The sequence below is a fragment of the Peromyscus leucopus genome, chromosome 9 (assembly GCF_004664715.2).
Source record: "Peromyscus leucopus breed LL Stock chromosome 9, UCI_PerLeu_2.1, whole genome shotgun sequence".
NCBI classification, from domain to species: domain Eukaryota; kingdom Metazoa; phylum Chordata; class Mammalia; order Rodentia; family Cricetidae; genus Peromyscus; species Peromyscus leucopus.
In genome coordinates, this window is record NC_051070.1 from 105,655,788 (window position 1) to 105,681,828 (window position 26,041).

Below are 26,041 nucleotides of genomic sequence, written 5' to 3' on the forward strand. Positions count from 1 at the left end.
GCTCAAGGATCACAAACTGGCCTGGAGTTTGTGTGTATTTATGAAGGAGATGGTGCCAATGAAGTTGAAGGCCATGGCGCAGACATTCATTTTGTGAAGGTCCAAAGCAAACAAAACCACTTACTTCTGCTGCAAAAATGCCCAGGTTTGTGGTAAAGTGAAACTTCTAAATAATCTCATGGGTTATGATCAGTTGAGGCACAATGAACTAATGGGAACAAATAAGCTACTAGATGAGGTTCTAGGAAGCAGTCCCTCCCCAGTTCAAGATCAGGGCCTCTGCACAGGTTTATTAGCTTCCGAGACCCTCTTTGAGTCCTCATGCCTGCATGCCATAACCACCCAGGATCAGGAGCTTAGAAACAGCCTTTCCCCTGGGTGGCCGGGGGGTGGGAAGGAGAGGCACACCCAGGATCTTGTCTCTATTGCTTTTGTTGCCTGGGTGAGGCTTTGCCTGACGGGGCCTTCCGGAAGGGTGGCATGGAGCACTCAAATGGCATGTAGTGGGACATGACAAGTGGCCTGTGGTGGGACATGACAAGTGGCCTGTAGTGGGACATGACGTGAGCAGGGTCCCTGACTGCTGCCTCCACTCCCTGCTGCTAGGCTAAGGTTAAGTCCCCAGGATGTTCTGAAGTGGGTTCCTGCTCAGACAGAAGACCAGCCCGGGGGAGCATCCCAGAGTGCCTTCATGCAGGAGCCTGCCTGAACTTGCCAAGTGAGCTGGGCTAGTGTTTGGTTCTACCTACACACGCTGAGTGCTGCAGGCTGATTGTCCCCCAGGAAGCTTCAGGTCCCCGCCGAAGCCCTCCTGAATCCCTGCTCTAAACAGTTCCCGGATGGCACCTTTATCTGTTCCTGCAGAGGGTGTAGCAGTGGACATCTTACTTTGTACCTTGAAGGGAGCTACACTCAATTTTCTAAGTCCCTGCGAGGGACTTCAGGCCCCACATTGACACTTATTCATAGTAAACCCCGAAGGGAGCAGTCCCAGCTAAAACCCACCCTTCTCAGTGCATGGCTCGGATGAAACTGTGGAGTCAGGACACTGGGAGTTTAAAACATAAAGCTGCTCTGTGCCTTAGAGTTTCCCTGTGTCTGGCTCACCTGGACCTTGGGATGACACCACATCAATGGCATCTGGTGGCAGCTTGGCTGAAAGTAGTTGTAGCATGTGTCCAGGCTTCCCTGAAAAGCAGATGTGACCATGAGCAAGCAGAGGGCACGGGAGCTGTCCTCCAAAGACACCGAGGTTCACACTACCTAGAACTCTGTCAACATGGACACAAGAAGACAAAACCAATCCTCTCCTAAGAGGGACCAGTCTAACGACTTGGATGTCCCTAGTGGTCGCTGTGGAGCACACAGAATTTAGAACAATCTGGGACAAAACAGTGTTTTGAGTGGGAAGAATTGTCAGTCCCTCTGGAGAAGTCCAGAAGTTTGAGGGGTGTGTGGTGGCAAGCAGAGGCCTCCAGGGGAGCTATGGGTTTTGTGAAGGTTCTGGGTAAAAGGCCTGGAAAGAGGGGAAAAGCCAGAACTTGGGCCACACAGGACAGGCAGGCAAGACACCCAAGTCTCCATCAGGGCCAGCTGCCATGGGCCCGGGGAAAGGAAGGTGGGGAGGCCAGAAGGACCCTGGGCCTAACTGTAGTGAAACTGATAGTCTCAGCCCTGCAGCTCAGAGCCCGTGGGCTCTATGGAGTGGGTGGCGGAGGCCAGATCAATGGCAGTGGCCATTTTCCTCTCTGGAGACCGGTGTTGCTTTCTTTGTAGTCCTCAGGCAGGGAATGGGCAGGCGTGGCTCTCAGAGGACACTGGCGACTGCAGAAGATTTAGAAGAGCTCAGGAGGAAGCAATGGGACCGCCACAGACAGAGGCAGGGCATGGAGGATGGCTCCAAGCTGGGGGGGGGGGAACTGGGGGCTCTTTCCTCCTTACACTCTTCTCGTAGGGTCTCCATACTGGGGCCTGGGGCTGCTGCCTGTCTTCCCCCTTCCTGGGAGTGACCTGGACCTCCTGGGAGGAGGGGCTTCAGATGAATGACAGACTGTTCGTCTCTGGGGCTCAACTCCACATAACAAGTTTGACCTCCATGTCAACTACCTTCATCTTGTAACTCTTTGCCCATCTCAGTGGGCGTCAGGACTGCTGGATCAACTCTTCTACTTGTCTATGAAGACACTTGGCCCGGGCTGGCCAGGGTCACTGGCACTTGATCAGTTCTCATGGTGGACAGATGGTAGCTCATGACTGGTCTTTTCTGTTTTTGTTGTTTCTGACTTTGCAAGATACACCCCGTCCATCTTGGCTCATTTATCCACAGACTAAATGTGACAGCAAAGCCATTTTGGGGCTGAGACAATGACATGGGAACCAGAGACTGTCAAGACAGGGCACAATGGCCATGTCCAGGAACCTGTAAACTGCAAAAGAGGGGTGCAAGCACTTGGAGAACCCTCCTGTGTGCCGTTCTCCTCTAGCCATGGGAGAAAGACAGGGATTCAGGCGTCCTCGGACATAAAGTGATACATGTCCTGTATCCCTGCCACACTCAGACCTCTGTAGTGATGACCGACTGTGCCTGCCTTCCCTAGCTGAGCCTAGGGTCACAGCTTGCCCAGCCCCAGTCACCTGCACCCTTCTGTTTCCACAGCCACAGCAGGCAACGATCACAGTAGGGTTTGGGTTGACAGCTGGAGGAGGATGGGCGTGAGGAGCAGGTGGGGATGTGGAAGGAGGGGGCCGCTCCTCTTCTTCTGGCTCCTGGAAGTGAAAAGAGTTGGTCTGTGTCTTGCTCACAGCTTCTTGAACAGGGGCACGCTGTCTCTTGCATAGACATGCGTTGGGGGTGGGGGGGCAGTCAGCAAATGTTGCGGAGTGAATGGGAGACTGACTGTAACCCACACCCTGGGGAGGTCATCCATGGGAAGAATAACCAAAGCCCCGCTGGTTTGCAGATGCTGAGCTTCCCCAGATGAATGGGAGACTGACTGTAACCCACACCCTGGGGAGGTCATCCATGGGAAGAATAACCAAAGCCCCGCTGGTTTGCAGATGCTGAGCTTCCCCAAAGGCCAGCAGCTCACTTCTGTACTCTTGGTTCTCTCGAGGCCACTCTTGACAGCAGAAGCCTGGCCTGAAGGCTGTGCAGAGAATGGGAAATGTCAGGTGGTAGTCCCTTCCATCGGGTTCTGTCCTTACAGCGGCAGGCTCCCGGGGCTACTCTGCACCTAGCACTGTCCCTCATGGAGAGGAGAGCTGGTCCCACCTCAACACAGGCCCAGGTCCAGTCTCTGCCTGCTCCAGCCTTTCATTACCCCTTCTGGTTCTGACTCCAAAGAAGGCACAATTGTTTGGTCATCTGGTCCCTGTGCTCAGCTGGAGACACCCCTCATAGCTCAAGGTCAGTTAGGATATCCTCTGCCTTCCCCGGCCTTGGACTTCCTGGACTGACCTCAGGGGAGCTCTTGGCCCTTGCAGCAGATGATGGAGACAGGTGTAGAGAAGCCCAAAGCCTCTGAACCTGAAGATGGAGACCTGGATCTGATGCATGCAGCTCCTACACTAAGACCTGGTTTGCATCCTTGGCATTCAACAGAGAGGCCTATGGGATCCACTGAAAGCAATGGACAGCTGTACGCACTGGAGCAGGGCCACCAAGCCCTGATGATCGGGAAATGCTGGGAGTCTGGTAATGGTGTTGCCTGGGTGACGTTATTTTGAGTCCCATGGCTTTCCCATATCATCCTGGATCTGCATTCCCCCTATTCACTGCCAAAGTAGTGAGGGATTCTGAGCTCAGGCTTCATGATGCCTCTTGAAGGTTAGTGTGACAGTGTCACCCTCTTCCCCTACACCACTCACCTTCTCCGACGGTGGTGCAGGTGGCGGCGGCTTCTTAGGCTGGAACGTGAAACAGACAGACGTGGGCTGGGGTGTTTAGAGTGGGCTCTGCCTTGGCCCTGCAGGCAGAGGGTACCCCGGCTTGGAGCAGGGAGACAACATGGCCTGGGGATGCCTATGTGGGTGTCCGGTGCTGTGGTGCTGTGTCCAGGAGGCTCTACCTGGCCCCAGGCAGCCCCATCAGGAGACCACCCGAAACCAAGGTTCTGGTCCCTAGAGGCCCACAGCTGGAGCACTGCACACCTGTCAGAGCCCAGCCGCAGGGGAACCCACACTCCTCCTTCCCCTTGGTAGAAGCTCACTGTCCTTCAGTCTTCCCATACCCCCTCTAGGGCCTTCTCACCCTCTGCCTGCTCACTGCACCCCTGGGAGGAGCTGTGTCTCAGGGCCACTACTTCCTCCTCCAGCTCCCTGGAGGGTTCCTTCCATCCCAGCTCCCCAGCTCTTCCGCCTTCTCCCACACTGTCCCAGGATTGCCAGTGTCATCCTTGGATCCTGCTCTGCTTTAGCCAATCCCTGGCTACGTCTCTGGGTGGGTGCGTTTCACCCGGAAGCCAGAACAGTAACTGCAACCCCCAGTGAGGCGGGGTAGCTCTGCTGCTTCGCCCTGCTTCTGCAGCCCAGGATGGGGCTGTGTGATATCCTGGGGTCAGGAAAGGGGCTGATGTCAAAGGGAGCGCTGCCTTAGTGGTTACTAATCATGCCTGATAGGCTTCGTCCTGTGGATGGGGCCACTGGGACTACATGGGGGATCCTGTCCTGACATACAGGGGCACCCCTGAGACTTGGCCACATGAGGCCTGTAGGTGTGTAGCTGATACAAGATGGCACCGGTCTAAGGGTGCTGAGATAGCCTCTCTCCAGGGCCAGCCTTAGCTTACAGCGCAAGCATCTCAGACTGAATTCCTGGGTCAACTAAGCTGGAGAATTCTCGGAACCCAGGCTGGTCTAGGGCTTGGATATTTAAACTTAAGAGTTTGTGTCTCTCCTGGATGATTTGAGGACCTTAGAACAGATGAGAAATTGCCAGCAGGCTGGATTATAGTATTGCCCCAAGACAGTATTCCTTGGAGAGAGGGCATGTGTGGAGGAGCCAGGGCAAGGGGGAGGGGTGGGTAGGGGACTTAACCTTCCTGCGGCACCACTTCCAAGAGCAGCACAGCAGCAGCAGGACAGCCACCAGCAAGACCGGGATTAAGATAAGCAAGTTCCAGTCGAAGTCGGGGCTGTCTTTTGCCGGCTTGTTGATGGCCCTGGAGACCGGGACGGCAGCTTGTTTTGTGTCGTTTGTGTTGACTTGCTTTGTGTCCTTGGTGTCGGCTTGCTTTGTGTCGTTTGTGTTGGCTTGTTTTGGGTCAGCTTGCTTTGGGTTGGCTTGCTTTGGGTCGGCTTGCTTTGTGTCAACTGGGACCAGGCCGGGGTCTTCCTGCTGCAGCTGGCTGGGTATGGAACCGCTCCTGCTGCCGCTGAATGCGTCTCCCTGTGGCAGATAGCAACAGTGGCTTCTTCCCCTGGGCCCACCCCTTGCTTCTTATCTGTACACGCATTCTCTCCACCCGGCTTGCCTAGACACAAGGGGCCACAGCAGGGTTAGTGGCCCAGGCTGGTCCTCAGAGAGCAGCCAACCTTTCTCAGCCCCAAAGCTAGAAGAGGGTGACTCAGGGCCTTCCATGGTCTGAGGCTACCAGTTCTCACTGTGGCCTCGGCTGACAGTGCACTAGGCTATAGGTGATCTCCAGGAGATGGTCAGGCTGCTGGGCCACTGAAGGGGTGTAGGGCCAGGAGATGTGGGTCTACCTTCTATGGCTGATCTCTGTGTCTCTCAGCTCTGTCTGAGAAGCTCACCCCTCCTCCCTCTGAATCTTGAGAGGAACTCAAGAGTTGTCACAAGTGGACACAAGGATCCGTCTCCTGGGCCTACCCCCTAGTCACACTGCACTGGTCGGTCTCAGGTGCTTGGAGGTGGAGCTGAAAAGCTGCCTGTCGAGGAGAAGCACTTTCCTCCTCAGGGGCCCTGGCTGAGCTGAGGGCTTCACATTCCAGACAGGGCTCCCACCACAGCAGGAGAGCAGAGAGGATGCCCTGCAGGTGATGATTGACAGCTCGCCACCACCACATCAGGAGAGCATGCCCTGCAGGTGATTGTAAGCCCACAGAGGGGCAGCCAGGAATATAGAGGAGAGGGCAAACTGAGGACATGGTAAGTGACAGCAGTCACCAAGCAGGTTTGGGGCAAGGAGAGGGGGTGAGGCCCGAGTAGATTTGGGTCCATATTAGCTACTGGGAATCTGATTCACTGGCACACATCTTTGACTGCTGCTGGTAGAAACTCTGTGTTCCTGGGCTTGGCACATTCATGTGGAGCTGTCATGTGCCCTACATGTTCTAGACAGTGTCTGGCAAAGCCAGGTGGCTCCTCAAGAAACTGCTACTTGTGTGGCAGGCCTTTTGTGACCATCATTTAAGCTCTAGGTGGCTCGGCATCACCCTTGGCTCTTACCTCAGTACCCCCACAGCTGTTACCAGTTATGATGAGTTTGTTCCCAATGAAGGAGAGGCCGTTGTTCAGACTGACTTCAAGAAAGACTTCCCTGATACACAGAAAAGAGACTAGATGATGGAAAGAGCCCTGGAGACGCAGTTTGCTAAAAGTGTTGCACACATCAATCCCCAGGGTAATGATGCTGAAATTCTAGCATAGGACTCCCTGTAGTGAAGAGGTGGGTAGAGAAACTTTACTCCCCAAAGTATAAAGAGTCAACCTCTGCAGTGATGGTGTCTAGGAATGATAGGCCGTAAGAGGAACTCATGTCACATGGCCATAATGGCCATGAACTCAGGAATCAGGGAGGTATTCAAACACAGGTTTGAACCCTCGACCCCATCATCTTTTCCATTCTGCCCTCAGCAGTGCCTGGGTACTATGTATTCCTGAATACCGCCAGGGGTACTAACAGAGGCATGCAGAAGGGAAATGGAACCCACATCCAGGCAGACAGGTGCTGTACAGCAAGGGCACACCCCAGATTCTCCACAAGCTGGTAAACACCAACTGTGGGACTCCCCACTAAGGCTTCAGGCAAGGGACACGTCCTCTGATACACAGCGACCACCAGAGCATGCCTAAGGCCTCCCACAAGGGACACGTACTCGCCAGTATGCAGTATCTTTGGTCCAGGACAGGATATAGTGTTCTCACTCTTGTCAATGGGGGCTTCGTCTAAAAAAAAACGACACGGGATTATCAGTTGGGGTGTCCTTCCTCCGCGGTCACCCTCTGTCTGAGAGCTGCCACTGGTCCATGACTGCCTACTCCCCCTGCCTCTTTGTTCAAGGACACCTGCTGAGTCCCAACTCTGCCCACCTGGTACCCAGCAGGTACACACAGCAAGGGCTCCTGTACCCCAGGGCTCATTTGTTGGGGATTGAGAGGAAGAGAGCAAAACAAAAACAAAAACAACAACAACAAAAAAAAACCAACCAAGACACAGAGGACAAGGTATGTGCTGTGACATGGTGAGCAGCCAGAGGGGTGGGGAAGGACAGACGCTCAGTGACTATGATGTGTCCCTTCTTTTAGAGATAGGAATTCTGGTTTAACGAAATCGGTATTTACATGTGAAATGATGCCTTGCCTGGAATTTAGTTACTCAGTGGTGAGAGTGCCAGGGAGCTACAGTGTGTGGGTTGTGAACTACTAACCATAGACACAAACTCTTAAGTTTAAAGACCCTTCAACCCTGTTCAATTCCTGGTGCGTCTGTGTTTGGTGAACCATGTCCATTGACACTGGTTCTGTGTGAGCTGCTGATGGCTGAGCTAGGAGCAGCCAGGAGGTGGTCTTAGGCCTGGGGGCTCTGGCCTAAGTGAGAGGCCAATGGAGCTCGTCAGTTGTTAAAAGGAGTGAGTCTGGAAGTGTGGGCTCTGGGAAGAAGTTCGGGCGTTTCGGCTAGTGCGATGTACCTGTCAGGGGCTGTGGAGGCTCCAGATAAAGGCAACATGGAGTGCTGGTGGACTGTGTTCAGGAACAGGATAAGAGGATCAAGAATGGTGGCCAGGTTTAGACCCAGGAAGTGGGTGGGTGGATAGATGTGCTGTTTACAGAGCTGGAGAAGGCTCATAAGGGGATAGAGATTTTTCTTTTCCTTCTTTGGGAGCCTGAGGAGAATTCTGTAGCAGTGACAGAAGCTGCTAATCCTAACACATTCTCTGCCCAGTCCACTGAGCTGGGGACAAAAAGCCAAGAGCCGAGCTGTATCCCCACTGGCTAGGCTTCCAATACCCCAATCCTTGGTCTCCCCTCTGTGTGCTCTGATGAATGGCTGTCCAGAAAGAGTTTCTGGTCATCTTCCAGGCTCAGTCTGGAGGCTGCTGCCCTGTCCCACTGCAGACACCAGGTTCTGGTAGTCGACCCCCAGGAAGGCTAAACCATGCTGGAGTGAGGACAGGCCAGTATTTGCCAGCCTTCAGATGCCTTTTGGAGCCGGGGGTTTATTCTTCCGCCATGTTTGTATAAAGGGTGGTGGGGCTAGGCATGCCTCTCGGTCCTTTTTCCATTGGTCCATGCTGCCTTTAGCTCCCCAGTGTCCACTGGACGTGGTCAGCAAGAGCAGAAAACATGGCTGGCTTAGAGAAATGATTCTGTGTGGTAATGTGTACTTCAGAGATACCAAGGGACCACTTACCGACGATTCTGGAGTCACTGAATGTGAATCTGCAAAGAACTTGGCTCAGTGCTTTCGCATTGTCAAACCCATGTCCGCTAATGTTTACTTTGTAGGAGTCTGCAAGAAGAACATTTAAATGTTGGAGTGGAGGACTTGGGTGCCACGTTCTCTCTGGTCTCACCTTTCATGAAGGACTACCCTGTAAGGAATTCTCGGGGGCCCTTATGAAAGAGCATCAGTGTCCGAACCAACATCTGTGGGACTTTGTAGGGAAAATCCTCATCTGGTGCCACTGACTATCCATTCTAATATAGTTGGAAGGGGCCTTTCCCAGTTAGAAGTCCTACTGTGATCTCTGACCCAACTAGTCCAAAGTCCCAGCTCTGTCCCAAGCTAGGCCAACTCAGCTGAAACCTTCCTGCTTGGAGACCTCATGAACTTCTTAATCCACATGGGCACTGTAGCATAGACAGGGCCTTCTCTGCCCAGGGTTAGGGACCAGCTCTCTACTTGATGCCTGAGGTACCATTGAGCATGGAGAATATCAATTCTTTCATGTGTTTTATGGTGTGCTAATAGAGACCCCAAGAACAAGGGCTAGGGCATAGGGAAGAGATCTGGTCCCTGACCCACCCAAGAGAGTCCCTTGAAGGAGATGGCCCCTCTCAGATACAGGTCCCGAGGTCAACACATCCTTCTTCATCCACCTTGTCCATCACTCTGGGGTTTAGCAAGGTCTTCCTAACGTCAGTGAAGAGCTCCCTGACACTGACACCATATGAAAAGAGCACAGAGAGGGTGACTGGTGAGTGACTCCATAGGCAGGATTCCTCTACATTTTCCTCATTTGCCTTGGGGGCCAGGGCCCACTCATTTCTGTCTCCCATGTATTTCAGATGCCTCAGGGTAGTTGATCAAGGACCCTCCTTCTCAAGGACCCTCTCCAGGCTGCATAGCACTCAGGTCGACACAGTGCCACCTCATGCAAGCAGCCAGTTCTGTTTCACTCGTCGTCTAGGCCCCTGCCTTGGGTTTCCCTGGAAGTGACAGGTATTCTCATGTGGTGGCCTCCACAAGATGGCCAGCAGTTTAACAGCTCAGTGGCTGAGCAGGTATCTGGAGGCACCTGCCGCCTGGTTCAGCTGCAGGGAGGAGAGAGTGACAGCCCGGGGATGTTGTCACCTGGGGATTGTCACAGCTGCCCAGACACCAAGGCCTGAGTGTTCTGGGACAGTCAGAGACAGCCAAGCAGGCTGCACTGCTGGGCTGATTTTTATTTTTATTTTAAATCTCAGAAGCTCCATAGAGAAACTCCATAGAGGTCTCTCTCCCTTCATCCTTCAGCACAGCAGACCCCTCACTCTGCCACAACATGGGGAGGGGCAGGGGCAGCCCAGAGCCAAAGACTGGGATGGAAATACCAGGGTAGCTTCTGTCCTTAACACCTCTGAGCCTCTAGATGCTGCACTTGTTCCCACACCATCCATTGTTTCTGCATCTCCCAGCTTATTTCTGGGTACTGGAGCTCCCACACATGTGGCACTCTGCCTCAGATCAGTGCTGAGGGTGGCACAGCTCACAAGCAAGCATAGTCCTGTCTTCTCAAACCTGGAGCCTTGGGCTCTCATTGAGGAATATGGAGGTCAGGACTCAGCTGCCCGAGCTGGAAGGCATATGAAGAACTGAGCTGTCCACAGTGGAAAAGGAGACTCAGGGCTTCCTGCATCTCTCTCTTCTGCAGGGTACAAATCACAGCTCCATGGGACCAAGTCTGCATGCAGGTACTGACAAAGAAAGACATCCTTCCTCTAGAAGCAAGCACACGTGTGTCCTTGGCACACTGATGCAGGGACCTTGGGATGGACAGAGGTTATCCTTGTCAGTTCTAGGCCTGGAGGTCAGGTGTTGGCCACGGCAATGCTGGGGTGAAGTAAGCTTGGCTCTCTTTGTGGATGTCTTTGCCAGGCATGGGTATTTCCTCTTGCTTCCAGGAGCAACGTAGATGCCCACTGTGCCCAGTGGTTTGTTTTCACTCGTTGATATGATCACCTTGCCACTGCCCCCATTTTGCCGAAGTGGAAACTCCATAGGAATTTCTACCCCAGATGCTCCTGGTTGCTCTAGCAAAGCCAAGGTGCTCTGAATGTATTGGTGGCTCCATTCCATTTTTTAGGGTTTTCTTGAGAGTTTAAAGAAATACCTTCTTCCTAGCCTTATAATGATACATTTTATTTTGAGATAAATAGGTAGTATCTGTACATATATCACAATGTCATTACAGCATGTACCTTCCAAATGTACATCATACTAGTGCCAAAGCATAGTCACTCCATGGATGCTCATATCCCACATATACCCCACATACACACAGTACCTTCATAGGCACATATACATACACACTATGCACATACTATATACACTATGTACTATACACATATAATGCATATTACATACTGCATATACAGGCATACTGCATATATAACCTTAAAACACAAGCACATAAACACCATGTGCCCTTTAGCAATACAACATACTTAATCACCCATAGCACACAACACACACACACACACACACACACACACACAAACTTCAAGTTCTTTAATACCACATAAATAATCACAAATGGACATATTCCATACCCTATACAAAGCAGCACACATGATTTATTCCACACTCACAGTTGTACACACATAGGATTCTTATATAGCAGATAGCATAAATACATGCCATAAATCTCATAAATACATACTAGATACCACATGCCACATTAAAACTCAGACATAAGCCGGGCGGTGGTGGCGCACGCCTTTAATCCCAGCACTCGGGAGGCAGAGCCAGGTGGATCTCTGTGAGTTCGAGGCCAGCCTGGGCTACCAAGTGAGTCCCAGGAAAGGCGCAAAGCTACACAGAGAAACCCTGTCTCGAAAAACCAAAAAAAAAAAAAAAAAAAAAAAAAAAAAAAAAAAAACTCAGACATGTAGCACATATCATAGAAATACAGAATGTGGTACATGCACATTATATACCCTTCTATACCACAATACATCACAACACAGAACACCCAACATGCATAGCACATCATATATCAGATGTTCTCCTCCCATGCCTATTGAACCACTCCCTCCACAGCCCCCCCACAACCCATAACATATTACATATACCATGCACACACTCTCACACACATCCATCAAAAGCATACTTACACAAGACATCTCTACCAGACAGATCACAAACACATCTATACCACACAGATACCATAAATATTCACTTCCCCACATATTAAACCACACATGTGCCCTCCTTCCCTTAATATTCTCCCAAAACTCTCTCATGTAGCAGAGACAAGACATACATACATATATACATACATACATACATACATACCTTACCACAGAAGTATTACATGAAGATGCTCGACCTACAAAACATACACAGCATACACAGAACATGTCCTTTATACAAACTACTCCAGCTCAGTTTTCCATACATATACTACACAAAAGATCACACTTACACATTCATCCATCATATATACCCACACACATACCACGTATGTCATAAACACATAACATACACACACAATCCAAATTTCCTGTCCACCCACATTTCTACATAGAAACACGTGTGCACAGATCACCCATCACCCTCACGCAGGAGTATACATGTTAACTACCTTTCTCATTACTGTAACAAAATGTCTCATTACAGCAGCTTAAGAAAGAAGGGCTTATGCTGAATCCCAGTTCCAGGGTACAGACCATCATGGAAGTTCAGCATGGCGCAGCACATATTGGAGCCACTGGGTTGAAAGGGCTTGTGTAGCCCTGCCCTCCTGGTCCTGATTCCTTCAGCACATATAGCCTCTCTTTGGCCAGCTCCACAGCATGCCTGCGGCTTCCTTCAGTGGATGCTCCATGGTTCCAGTATCTCCAGCATGCTGGGGTCCACTGCAGCACTGGCTTCACTTGGACAGCTTTGAGCAAAGGTCTCTTAGGGTCTCTCCTCTCTAGTGCTCTGAGCCTGCTACACATTGGGTGGCCCAAAGAGCCCTCACAAGACTCCATTACCCCTCACTCTTGCATCTTGTGTGTCTACAAAGCCAGTACCACATGAGTGACATTGTCAATGACATTGGTTTGGGATGCGACAAAGCTAGAGTGGCATTTATATGTCTTGGTTTCTGAATCTGAGAAAACACTTTCCTAGAACGGTACTTTTGAACTGGAAATCCCTTCCGAGTTCAGGCTCTTTCTTTTCAAATAAATTTGCATTTTCACAGGATGGACCAGTTTAATAGGTAGGGATCTTGCCCTCAGGGCACCTTTCCTAGTGCCCTTGTTCTGGGCAGGGGGTTTCTCTTTAAAGACATTGAGGATTTGAAATAACTGCAGGTGCTTTCTCAGTACCAGCCTTGTTCACAACCTTAAAATTCGCTCCTTTGCTCCAGTCAAATAGCACATTTTTCATATCCTTTTTGCTCCCATGGATCTCTCTTGCTGTAGATCTGGTCAGCAGTGAGCAATAACCATGTCACTCTTAGTGTTACTGTGTTTTGAGATTTCTTCTGTCAAATAAATAGTTCTTTAAGTTTGGATTCAGCCTCAGTGAAATTCTCAGGACACAAGCACAATACAGCCAAATTTCCAGCCATAATATGATGTCAATGGCCTCTACCCAGGTATTGATAGTCTTTAAAGGCTGTGTTTCTCTTGGCATACTGGTCTTCCAAACGTCCACTAGAATGACCCACTAAGCTTTGCTTAGAGCATTCTTGGGCTTCTCTGTGTCGATGTTCCAACCTTTTGGACATTTTTCCTGCAAGCTATTTTCAAAGGTTTAAGAACCACACAGTCAGAATTTAGCAACAATATCAATCCTGATACCAGTTTCCTGTATTAGTTATTTTTTTGGTTGATGTGGCAAAATACAAGCCACACTAAACTGAAAGGGTTTATTTCAGTTCGCAGTTCAAGAGTCCAGTCCATCACATACAGAAGTTCATGGTGGCAGGAGCGTGAGGCATTTGATCATATTGCATCCACAGTCCTAAAGAATAGAGAGGTGAATGCCAGTGCTCAGCTCCCTTTCTTCTTTTTATTTATTTATCTTGGGACCTCAGGCCAGGGAATGGTGCTGCCTATACTTAGAGTGGTTTTTCCCACTTCAATGAACCCAGCCAAGAAACTCCCTCACAGTCATGCTAAGAGGTTTGTCTTCTAGGTAATTCTAGATCTTGCCAAGTTGATGATCAATATTATCACATGTACCACACATATCATGGAAGCATGATTTATTGGATGTACACTCCATACAAACCGCACTCAGAAACAATACCACAGCCATACACACTCATGCAAATGTACGCTGTGGTGATATATTATATACCCCAATATATTGTGTACCCTAATAAACTTATCTGGAGATCAAAGGACAGAGCCAGTCACTAAATTAGATATAGAGGCCAGACAGTGGTGGCACACACACCCTTAATCCTATCACTTGGGAGGTAGAGATCTGTCTGAATCTCTGTGAGTTCAAGGCCACACTGGAAACAGAGCCAGGCATGATGGCACACGCCTTTAATCCCAGCACTTGAGATCTTGTGTCCTTGCTTGGGAAGCACACACACCTTTAATTCTAGGAAGTGACTTGGCTGTGTGGAGAACGGTATATAAGGCATGAGGAGACAGGAACTAAAGCAGTTCACGTGAGACGTTCAGGGATGAGGGAGGACTCAGAGGTTTTCAGTCTGAGGATTCATGGAAACAGGATTGGCTGAGGAGTTGTCGAGGTGAGGTTGGCTGTGGCTTGTTCTGTTTCTCTGATCTTTCAGCTTTCACCCCAATATCTGGCTCAGTTTTTTTTAAAGACTGTATAGCAATTCGTGTTATAGTGCACACTCTCTTGAGTTACACCGCTTGCCCAGGTCTGTGACCCTTTGGCTCTTACCTTTTACACACACCTTGGAAGGCTCCACGGATAGTACTTCAGTACAGGACTTGGAAACAAGCTGAGAGAGAGATGGAAATGGACAGGCTAGTAAGTCTCGGAGAAGGCAGACCGGGTCCCCCAGTCTTCCGCATCCCACTTACCATGTCAATGATGTCCTGCAGAGCAGGGAACCCGTTGTCGACCCCAAAACTGTTATTTGGGCTATCTGCGATCTCGATTATCTATGATGGGAGAAAAGTAACTGGTTTGAACCTCAGAGCCAGGAACCAGAAGCATGAGGCAACAGGTTCCCAGACTTGAGGCAGGGACTGTTGCCCTCAGGCCATGGTGACAGGAAGGGGTCAAACACTCACTGGCTTTCACTGAAAGCCCAAAATTAAGGCATGGGAAGTTCTCCCACCCATTCTACATAGGGGGTTGGCTTACTCAACCAAGTGAGCTACCCTTTTGCCAGGGCTAGTTCTAGCCCCCAGGACCTTGGGTAGATGAGAATACCACCTTCTTAGCATTGTAAAGATGTCTTTACAATCTTGCTCTGGTAGACTATACACGGGCACTTGGTCACCTGGTCTGAAGTACCTGCTGTTTGTTGTACTCATGCACACCCACTGTGTAAACGGTTGCTCCCATTCTCCGAGCTTTGTTGGCCTAAAAGAAAGAAGATGCTGAAAATAAAGCTTCAGATGCCAGAGGCAAATGCTGACACTTGTGGACTGGCCTCACCTCTTCCAAGGTCTCCTTATACGAGTGTATCATCAATGGCCTGTCAGCCAGAGCAATAATCACGCTGTTGACACTGTTGCCTGCAGAAGAAGCCAGAAGTGGGTGGGCTTGGAGGGCAAGACTCTGGAATGTCTGGTGGGTGAGGCTGCACACCCAGCACTGTCCACTGCGTTAAAGTTGGTTGCTCTTCACTCCTTGGTCTCACAGAGTGACAAGAAGACTTACTCACTACCTATTCTATCGCTTAGGAACCAGAGGGGTCTGAGACCCTACTAGCAGGCCTGGCCTCTTATCCCCTGGCTATGGAACCTCTGCCCTGGGCTGGTGGAGAAGCAGGAGGGCCTTCCTTGATGAGGATGGCCAGTGAGTCAGGTGGAGCCTGGGGCCAGCGTCAGGCTCAACATTAGGAACATCTTACTGTGAACAGTATGCCCAGTGAGCAACGAGCGTAGTAAAAAATGCTTTTTAGACATGTAAGAATAGCTTAGTCAGGAACCCCACTACACCCAGGGCTGTGCCTGAGAACCAGAACCCGGTGACATCACCCACTCAAGCTAACTAGACACAGTCCTAGAAGCCATGACGCCCACTGGACAGTGTATAAGCAGAGACCAAGAGCAATGTTCTGTTCTATACATCTGGAGAGATACCACCTTGATGTGCCCAGTGGCTGGGGAGTTTCTCCCAGGATCCTGACCCTTCAATCAGAGACTTCTGTTAGAGACTATACCAGACCTTCAGCTAAGATACATCACACAGGTGAGGAGTTTTAGGAAGAAAGGCTTAGGACTTAGGAATTTAGAGTATGCGCCTTGTGTGATGACCCTCAGCATAATAAAATGTAAGTTTTTGTCATACTAACTACTTTCTTGCTGGCCACAAGACTCCATGGCAGAAAGTCTTAGGCACGGGACGACATGACCTCTCATCGAATTCCCCCACTGGATTCCACAAAGCCTGTAGTTCAGAGGGACACAGGTCTTGGCGGGGCATGGTTGATTCCTGGGCTTAGGAAGCTGGCCAAACAAAGCAAGAGGTAGAAACGAATACTTAGCAGCCAGAGGGAAGCCAAGCCTTGGTTTCCAGCACAGGGTCCTCAGTCTGCTCAGGCCCTGTGTTTTCTTCTATTTATTTCCCAGCACATCTGTAGGCCAAACACCAGTGAGAGCAAAGCCTACAGATGACCCCACGTAGCCTCCGGTCCTCTCAGAAGCATCCTGAGTGGGGTGCTGTGCCCAGAGGGGTCAGCTGTGCAGAGAGGGGAGCAACAGCTTCAAGAGTCAGACTTGAAGAGATCCAGGATGTGCACAGAGACTCTGTAGGGGGCGCAGCTCTGTGGGCCCCGCCCCACTGAAGGTACAAGTGGCTTACCTCCCAAGGTGGCATTTCGGATCTGTTCATTCGCCTGCCATCAAATGAAGAAAACAAAACAGTGATACAGTGAAATGACCTCAGAGGCACTCTACACTGAGCCTGCACCCAGAGGTGGCTGCAGCTGGGTGTACCTTCATAAATCCTTTCTGCATGTATGAACGTCCTTCAGGCACCAGTTTCTGGAGTCTGAAAAGGCCATCGTCGATTGCTTCTCTAAAAGAATAAAAAAGAAAAGCATCATGAAGGACATTGCCAGTGGCTAAACATCTCCAAGCTGTCCCCCGGCCTTGTCCACTGAGCAGACCACCTGGCTGAAGGAGGGCACGGGACAAGGGGCTCTGTCTCTCCCTTCTGAGCTGGGCCTTTCTCTGATCTCATGAGCACTGAGGCAGGAGGGGGCAGGGAATTCGGTGGGTCCCACAGGAAGGCCTGGATTTCTTTGAGTTCATCTATGTTTTTGGGCACCCAGGCCTTGGAATTTCAGACAGAGTCCTTGCCTGTTAAGTCCTTGGAGAACATTCTGAGATTTAAGCTAGGGATTCACAGGGGTATATGCATTCTGAATGGGCAACCCAATGCCATGGTCACCCTCCTCCTGAGTAGTCTATCATTTACTGTGTAGGGCTGAAGGGGGCCATGTCACCTTGTGGAGTGACTGACTAGCTCCTGTCACAGAGCCCTGGCCTGATTCCCTTCCCTTCTAGAAGTATCAGGCCTATGAGTTCTGCTTGAGTACAGGTCCAAGGGTGCTAGCAAACTAGGGCTGGGGGTCAGTTTAGGTATATAGGTCCCCTACGGATGGGTGATGCTGGGAGACTCCAGAGGTCTCTACAAACCCCCAGTTTCCTCAAGATCCAAGTGTCCTGGCCAGGCTTAGGAGTCAGAGCAACACTTACCTGTCTGAGGTGAGTGGCATGAGAATGTCAGCATCTGTTGAGTAGGTGATGAAGGACATCCGCAGTTTAGAGCTAGGGACGAAGCCAGTACACTAGATCATCAGCCTGTCGGGGACCAGACACGCACAAATGCCCTGCTCCCATCCCATCTCTTTTGCACTGGGGACATTCAGAGGTGGGATGTTAAGGTAAAATTGGCAAAGGATTCTAAAGCCCATGCAGATATGTAGGTCCAGGGAAGAAAGAGAAAGTCAGGACAACCCCCAGCTCCATCCCATGCTTTGACTCTCTTCTTCCTCAGCCTCTTTCTCTTTCCCCTCCCCCCTCCATCTCCCCTCCCCTCTCTCTTTCCTCCCCTTGTCTTCTATCCTTTCCTCTTTCATTTGTACACACATCACCCGCTATGAACAGGCAAAGAAGCTCCCACATTCCCCCATAGGGGCATCATCATCCATGGGCCTGGGTATCAAATTCTTGGTATTTCTAGCACCTTTCTTCACCCTCCCTGCCTCCAACTCAAGGAGATCACTCTCTGTCTGGGAAACCCTTCACACACACACACACACACACACACACACACACACACACACACACACACACAGCCCCCCCTTCCTCTCTCTCCCTATGGCTCACAGTAGGAAATCAGATCCCCTTGGCTTAGCATGATGTCTGCTGTGGCTTTGTCCCTAAGCTACCTGTGGTCCTCTTCTCCCAGCCTTTCCTGAGTTACCTTGACTCCCTAGTCTAAGGGAACACCCACTTACTGGGGGTAACTGCTATAGTTTGAGTTGGGAACTTCCCTCACAGTTCCATGTTTTCAGCATTTGCTCTCCATCTGGTAAAACTATTTTGGGTAGCTATAGAATCTTGAGGTGGCATCTAGCTGGCCGAAGCAGATCATCAAGTGCAGACCATTGACAGTTATAGCCTGGTCCCTGTCCCTGCCATTAGCTTTCTTCTTCTTGGTCTACCATCGTGTGAATAGCCTCGGCTATGGTCTACCACGGTTTGACTAGCCTTGGCTACACGTTCCTCTTGCCATGCCTGGGAAGGATAGACTGAAAGCCTCTGAACCTCTGAGCTATAGACACCTCTCTTAAGTTGTGTCCAGTAAGTATTGTGGTCACAGTAATGTCACCCTCTGACCCTGTTCATTCTCTGGGCTTGAGGACTCAGTTTCTCTGGGACCCTGAAACTTTTATCTGAGGGCTGCTGCCTTTCCTTTGCCTTTTCATGACAAGCTCCCCAATCCACTCCTCTGGCCCTGAGCATCCTATACTAGGTGTACGTTAACACCTACCATGCCATCCTTCCTTTCTACTCTGAGGAGTCCAAGAGGGTGGACTCTGTCCCTGTACTACACCTAACCCCCAAGCAGGATCAGCCAGTGCCGCAGATACCCCACTGGACTCTGCCCCCCATGTTAGCACACCAGCCTGGATCTATGTGCCATCTATGAAGGAACCTCATGTCCATCAAGTCTAAGAGCCATGCTCTTTGTCTCTCAGAGGGCTACTCCCTCGGAGCACAGAGGAGACAAGAGCCAGGAGAAGCCATACTTCTGGAATTTCTTCACCAAATTCTCCGTAAATGAATAAACGTGCTTCCAGTGTTTGGCCGCAGAGCCTGACCTGAAGACAGAGGAGACACGTGTCAAGGTATGACATGACATCATAGGGTAGGGAGGGGGTAGTTTCAGCCTTCCTAGTCTTCCACTGGGTGCCATGGTGGGTCATCATGAAGGGTGACTTTCCTCAGGACCAGTAGTGAACAGAAGGTAGCCGAACAGCCTCATCTACTGAGACTGTGAGGTCCCAAGAAGGGCCTTTAGTGGCTCGCCACAGTGCCTGGTTATGCTGGGTGAGGGCTATGTAGTCTCACAATGAGGGAGAATGTCTTGATTGGAAGAGCTACCCAGTGTTCTGATGTGTGAGGCTCTCCACCCTGCCCCTACTGACTTTTAACTTGCCAGTTCTTAGTCCTGTCCATGAATAGGTGGAACAGGGTTAGTGGCACCATTGTCATCAGAAGGCTGGACACTAGGAAAAGCCTAGAGGGTGACCCGGGCTTGGCCTATAGTTCCTTCCTGGAACTCTTGGGTTCTTAGGGATGAAGGTTACTCCTCAGGTGAGATCACTCTTTGGTTGTGGAACATCTGGGGCACAGGTTGGGTCTTGAGGGTTGTAGGTCTTCAAGCTCTATGCTTTTTGGTTGGCCACATGGCACACCAGTTGCAGCTGTCATGTCTTCCTCACCAGGGTAGACTGGACCATTGAGCCATTTATAAACCAAATAAAAGCTATCCATTGTTTTCTGTTTGTCTGCTTTACAATAGTTACACCGTCGAGGGGCGGAACCCAGATCTTCCTTCAAGTCTCATGGGTGGTCTATGCATTTAGGTGACTCTGCAGTGCTTAGCAATTACCGGGCAAGCTTTGACTCTGAAAACGCATCCACGACACAAACTTTGCCGTGGAGAATTGTCAGACTGATGTATTCTTTCCCACTCTTCCCCACATTAGAGAAATACAAATAAAGTCTGTCAAGTATCCTGTCACAGTGATAAGGGAAGTAACAGATAGCCACAGATTCCATACATTCCTCCATATTTCCCAGCATCCACAGCAGAATGAAGGGAAATTCCTGGGCTTTGGCTTTGGTGGCCCAGTGCTGGGGGCAGTTATGCATCACAGCGTCCTGAGCATCCTGCAAAGCCTGGCTGTCCTGAGCCAAGATCAGCATTTCTAGCAGGTGCTGCCAAAGAAGGCAGCTGCAGATCTGCTCATTTCTGCCCTGGAGTTGTCATTTCCAATTAGTACAAGAGCCAGGGGCTGTCCCATCAGGACTCTCAGATCCCTGGGCCTATTTTCTCCTGCTCTGTCCCTGCATGGAGAGTAAACAGATGAAGAGTGGTTATAAATGTGTATGAAGAAATGAAGCAGGACATGGATCAGCTTCCGACCACTAGAGAACCCAAACAGCTGCATGAGATAAAGGAGTCAGTAAAGGGTATGAGAACGGAATTCAGCGAAGAGATAGAAATGCTGAAGGGGAACCAAAATGAAATGCTGGAAATGAGGGAAACTAATAAGTAAATGAAATGCTCAGTGGAAAGACTCACAAACAGAATGGATTATGAGAGGACAGAATATGAGGGCTTGAGAAAAGCGTAGAGAAATGGGAATATTCAGTCAAGGATAACGATAACATTTAAAAAAGTGAACATGTGCAATCATTGGGACACCATAAAAAGGCAAAATCTAGGAACTAGGGGCATAGAAAATAGAGAATAATCTCAAACAAAGGCATAGAAAATATTTCCAAAGGGCTGGACATACGGCTCAGTGGGTAAACTGGGTGCTGTGTAAGTGTGAGGACCTGAGTTAGGACTCCCAGACCTTTCATAAGAATTCAGGAAAGTTGATTTTTTTTTATTCTATTCTGAACACAGTAGAATAAAGCTAGAAACCAGTCACAGAGAAACTCAAGAAAATACACAGACACATGGAGATTTAACAACACACCATACTAAACAACACTCATTCAATACCGGGCCATTGAAGCAATTAAAAAAAAAATCAATCAAAAAGTTCTAGCGATGACTAGAAACAAAATCATAATGTACAATGATACAATAACCTACATGATACAATAAAAACAGCCTTAAGAGGAAAGTTCATAGCTATAAAAGTCTAACTTTGAAAAACCAGACCAATTTCAAATGAATAATAATACATCTTAGGACCTATCAAGCCAACCCCCTAATTAGTAGATGTAAAAAAAGAATTAGGAGTGAATTAATGAATCATAAATAGAAATGAAAAAAATCAATGGGAAAAAAGAGGGTTTTTATTTTTTTGAAAAAATAGATCCAAACTGACAAAATTAGATTAAAAGGGAGACATTACAACAGACACCAATGCAATTCAGGAAGATTTTAAGGTATATATTCCACTAAGTTGGAAAATCTGAAAGAAATGGATGGATCTCTAATGCATATGGCCTACCAAGTTAAATCAAGATGAACTAAGAAATTTAACCAGATCTAAAACAAGCAATGAGATTGAAACTGTAATTTAAAAAAAATCTCTCAACTGAACAAATCTAAGCTTAGATGAATTTACCACAGGATTCTACTAGATCTTTAAAGAATGAGCACTAATCTTTTCCAAATCATTCAATACCATAGAAAAATGAAGGAATGCTTCCAAATACTTTATACAAAGCCATTATTACCCTGATAATATAAACCAGAGGACGACAAAACAATAAAAAAGATAAAATTGCAGACCAGTACCCATCAATGACCACAGATATAAAAATTCTCAATACTTGTGAATATATCAGAAAGATCAGCATCATGATGAAATTGACTTTATTCCAGAAATGCAGGGATAGTTTGACAAATGAAAATAAATAAAAAGTAATACACCATGTAAGTGGACTCTAGGACAGAAGTCACATGATCATCTCAATACATCCAGAAAAGATCTGACAAAATCCAACATCACTTCATGACAAAAGCCCTGAAAACACAGAGGTGATATATCAAAACATGATGGAAACTCTACAATAAACCTACAGACATCATGCCGGTAAATGGAGGAAAACCCAACATTCCCACTAAGGTTAAGGACAAGATCCAGGTATCCTCTTTGCACTCCGGTTTGATATAACTGACGGAAACCTTAGCTAAAGCGATCAGACAAGAGGGAGAGAGGGAGGCATGGGAAAGAGAAAGGCGGGTGCCCTTCTTTGCGGATGGTATGAGTCCCTGCACAAAACCCTCCAGGGTCCTCTAGAGAACTCTTAAAGCTGCTAAACACTTTCAGCAAAGTGGCAAGATACACTGTGTAAAATCCAGCATCCTTCTTAAACACCCATTGCAAACGTACGAGAAAGAAATCGAGGAAACAACTGTATTCACAATTGCTTCAACCAAAAGCCTTGAAATACACTTGTCCACAGAAGTGCTAGAGCACAACATAAATATTGAGACATGGAAGAAAGAGATTGAGGAAGATATTGAAGATGGAAAGACATCCTATGCTGGTGGATTAGAAGAATTTAGCATTGTATAAACGGCAGTCCTAGAAGAAGTAGTTTATAGATTTAGTACAATCTCCATCAAAATTTCAATGCCATTTTTTCCATAGAAATAAAAAAAAAAAACCTTTAAATTCCGGTGGAAGTGTAAAAGACTTGAAAACACTTGTAAAACTACAAAACACATAAAAACTGGCAAAAGAATAATGCTGGAGATATCAGCATATCTGATTTCAAGTTATACTGTAGAGCCATAATAACAAACAAAGAAAAAACAGCATGGTGCTGGCACAGAAACCAGACACATACATCCGTGGAACAGACTAGAGCACCCACTGATAACCCCATGCATCTCCAGCCACCCGAGGACTTGACAGAGGCACCAAAACCATACAGTGGAGAAACAGCCTCATTAACAAATGGTGCTGAGGATCTACGTGTAAAAGAATAAAAGGAGAACCACGTGTCTTTGCACAGGAACCAACTCCAAATGGATGTGAGAGCTTAATGTCGGACTGGGAGCCCCGAAGCTGCAAGGGGGAAAAGTAGGGAAAACACCACAAGATACAGGCATAGGGAGGGACTTTGAATGAGGCTCCCATTTCTCAGTAAATAAAGCCAACAATCAGCAAGTAGGACCATAGGAAATGAGAACGCTTCTCTATAGCAAAGGGAATAGTTAATCTGATGAATGTAACCCACAGAGAACAGGAGAAAATCTTTGCTAGATAATCATCTGACAGAGGATTCCTATCCAGAACAGACAAGGAGCTAAGTATCTAACCAACACGACAACAAGCCGCCCAGGTAAAAGGGTGGTGGTGGTGGCTGAGGAATTGAATAGAGAATTCTCAAGAAGAAGGAATTCAAGTGACTAGTAGATAAAGTGTTCACCATCTTTAGCCATCAGGGAAGTGTCAACTAAAACCACCTGGAGCATCTACCTCTATCCTGTCAGAATGGCAGTCACCAGAAACCAGCACTAGTTAGGGCTGGTGAGGGGGTAGAGAAAGGGGATCCTCGTTCACTGTTGGTGGAGTATAAACCACTGGCAGTGCTATGGATGTTAGTATGGACATTTCTCAAGAAAACAACAACAAAAACTAAAGCAAAAAATACTATGCAACCCAGAAATACATGTATGGGCATATACTCAAAGGACTCTATACCCTACCACATAGATACTTGCTTATCTTTGTTCATTTTCACTCAACAGCACGGAAATGGAACCTGTCCAGATGAAAACATGGCATATATACACAATGGAATTTTCTTCCATCATAAAGAAAAATGAAATTATTGTGACTCTCATGCTACTATTGAACTATATGCCTTGCCTGGCAGGTCAGTATTGTGGCATATAGTGCCCATAGCTGGATAAATATCCCTAATTTTTTCCTCCTTCAGCAGGCTGAATAGCACCTTGCAGGGCTATGAAAGCTATACATCAGAGAGAGAGAGAGAGAGAGAGAGAGAGAGAGAGAGAGAGAGAGAGAGAGAGAGAGAGAGAGAGAGAGAGAGTGTCTTGGTCAGTTCAAGGTTGATTTCTCTGTGTCCTATAACGACAGTATGTGATGTCTTCAGCAATCGGGTGGACAGCCAAGAGAAATGGCAATAGCTTGTGTTGTTCTGGGTACCTCTGGGGGTCCCCAAACCAATAGCTTATGGAGAGGTATCCATGTCTGGCACTGAGATTTTCATGTAATAACCCATGTCTTCTGTGAGCAGCATTGCTCACCAGTGTGGGGTACCTTGTTCAAACTTCTTCTAAGGTATGTGAGTCCTAGCTTCTAGTTTTTATGTGTGTGCATCTATGTGGGAGTGTGTGTATATCCTAAGAAATGAGAAAGAGGCCCATGAGAAGGGAAAGGAGGCGTTAGGGGGAAGGGGGAGGGTAGCAGGAGGGTAGGAGAGTCCGTGTACCCATGTAATGTGGAAGCAGAGGGACGTGGAAGGGAAGAGAATCACCGAGGGTAGAAAGGGGGCAGAGTAGGGGGTCGGGGAGAGGAGTCGGTGAGGGTAGGAACAACTGAAGAGACACTAGCCCACTCGAGCACGTGACCCTGGCAGGCCTTGCCCTTCTCCCCACTCCCTCTGCCTGCTAAAACCGTCAGATGACATTCCTGAAGCTGGCCACCAGGGTCCATTCTCTTATTCGGTCACTTCCTCCTCCTGAGGCTGACTAGCAAGGTCCAGCTATCAAAGTATTGAAGCCCAGCAATCAGAAGTCCCCTCGAGGTCACCTAATTAACATACCCAATTAAAATCAAACACCTCATCCTAACACAGGGTTTCCCCCTTTACCTTTATAAACTGCCATTTGCCTATGGACCACGTCTGTCTCCTCTCTATCCAGGGGCGGTCCTTTGTGCCCCCACCTCCCTCTCCCCCAGGACAAATACCCCCTTCTCCCTCATTCTTTATCTCCTGTCGTCTTTGTCTCTTAGTCCCTGCCCTTTGTCCCTCTCAGGAAAAAAAATCTCCTATATGCTAAGAACTTGGTCTTGCGGTGTCTTTATTCTATATGGAAAAAAAGAAAAAGCCTTAAAGAAATGTGATACTCTGCAATCTGATTAAAAAGTAAAATAAGCCGGGCGGTGGTGGCGCACGCCTTTAATCCCAGCACTTGGGAGGCAGAGGCAGGCGGATCTCTGTGAGTTCGAGGCCAGCCTGGACTACAAAGTGAGTGCCAGGAAAGGTGCAAAGCTACACAGAGAAACCTTGTCTCGAAAAACCAAAAAAAAAAAAAGTAAAATAAAATAAAATAAAAACTTGAAGGGTGGGCCAGAGGTGGGCTATCTCCCTCAGAGTTACTGGTCAGGGAGGCCCCCAAAGCGACACAGGCACTTGCCATTGCTCTTAGCTTCCCATAAAAACTAGATGCTAAGACCCTATTGCCAAAGACACCATACACTCCAGAAGAGGGACACAGAGAAATCAAGCAGGAACTGCCCTGGAAGTTGCCTCCCTTGCTGGCTAGCCCCCACCTTGCCAGGAGGTCTATGCAGGCTATGGGAGAAATTGTCAGCTCACTCAGCTGTGGAACCTGTATGCCACACTACCGGCCAAGCAAGCCTTGTGCCCATTAATGCAACTGAAGCAGGTCTGTTAGGGATGACCAGTTGCCTTCTGGTTGCATGTGAGTCCTATCTGGTCATGAAAAACCTAGTCAAAAGCCTGGGCCAGAGGAGATCATGGACTTCGGTGGGGAAGCTACTGCTGGTCTTTTGCTGAACGGCTACAATGCGCCCATTACACTTCCGTCTAAAAAACTCTGTTATCTAGAATGCCTGCAGATTACTGCCACGACCAATGCTTTTGTCTGTTTTTATCAATGAGCAGCAGCAATTGCAGAAGCTCATAACTGATTAAAGAGAAATGACTGCTTCCAAGTTGAATGAGTCAAACACTCAGACAAAATGAAACATTTATATTACACCCTCTAAGGTCAAGGGAATATCACCCAAGATTGGGTTA

General features: G+C 48.6%; 1 protein-coding gene across 1 annotated transcript in view; it reads right to left on the reverse strand.

Moving 5' to 3' along the window:
* Antxrl (ANTXR like) overlaps positions 1–26,041 on the reverse strand; it is a 29,679-nt gene that overhangs the window by 2,148 nt on the left and 1,490 nt on the right. The window contains exons 2-17 of the mRNA XM_037208710.1: positions 19,078–19,149; positions 17,519–17,590; positions 16,754–16,835; positions 16,620–16,653; positions 15,249–15,328; positions 15,105–15,173; positions 14,666–14,746; positions 14,523–14,583; positions 8,592–8,690; positions 7,057–7,126; positions 6,407–6,497; positions 5,036–5,386; positions 3,868–3,906; positions 3,090–3,146; positions 2,635–2,766; positions 1,108–1,188 (exon numbers count right to left, since the gene is read on the reverse strand). Coding sequence (XP_037064605.1) covers positions 1,108–1,188; positions 2,635–2,766; positions 3,090–3,146; positions 3,868–3,906; positions 5,036–5,386; positions 6,407–6,497; positions 7,057–7,126; positions 8,592–8,690; positions 14,523–14,583; positions 14,666–14,746; positions 15,105–15,173; positions 15,249–15,328; positions 16,620–16,653; positions 16,754–16,835; positions 17,519–17,590; positions 19,078–19,149 — 1,471 coding nt within the window. The remainder of the gene's footprint in view (positions 1–1,107; positions 1,189–2,634; positions 2,767–3,089; positions 3,147–3,867; positions 3,907–5,035; positions 5,387–6,406; positions 6,498–7,056; positions 7,127–8,591; positions 8,691–14,522; positions 14,584–14,665; positions 14,747–15,104; positions 15,174–15,248; positions 15,329–16,619; positions 16,654–16,753; positions 16,836–17,518; positions 17,591–19,077; positions 19,150–26,041) is intronic.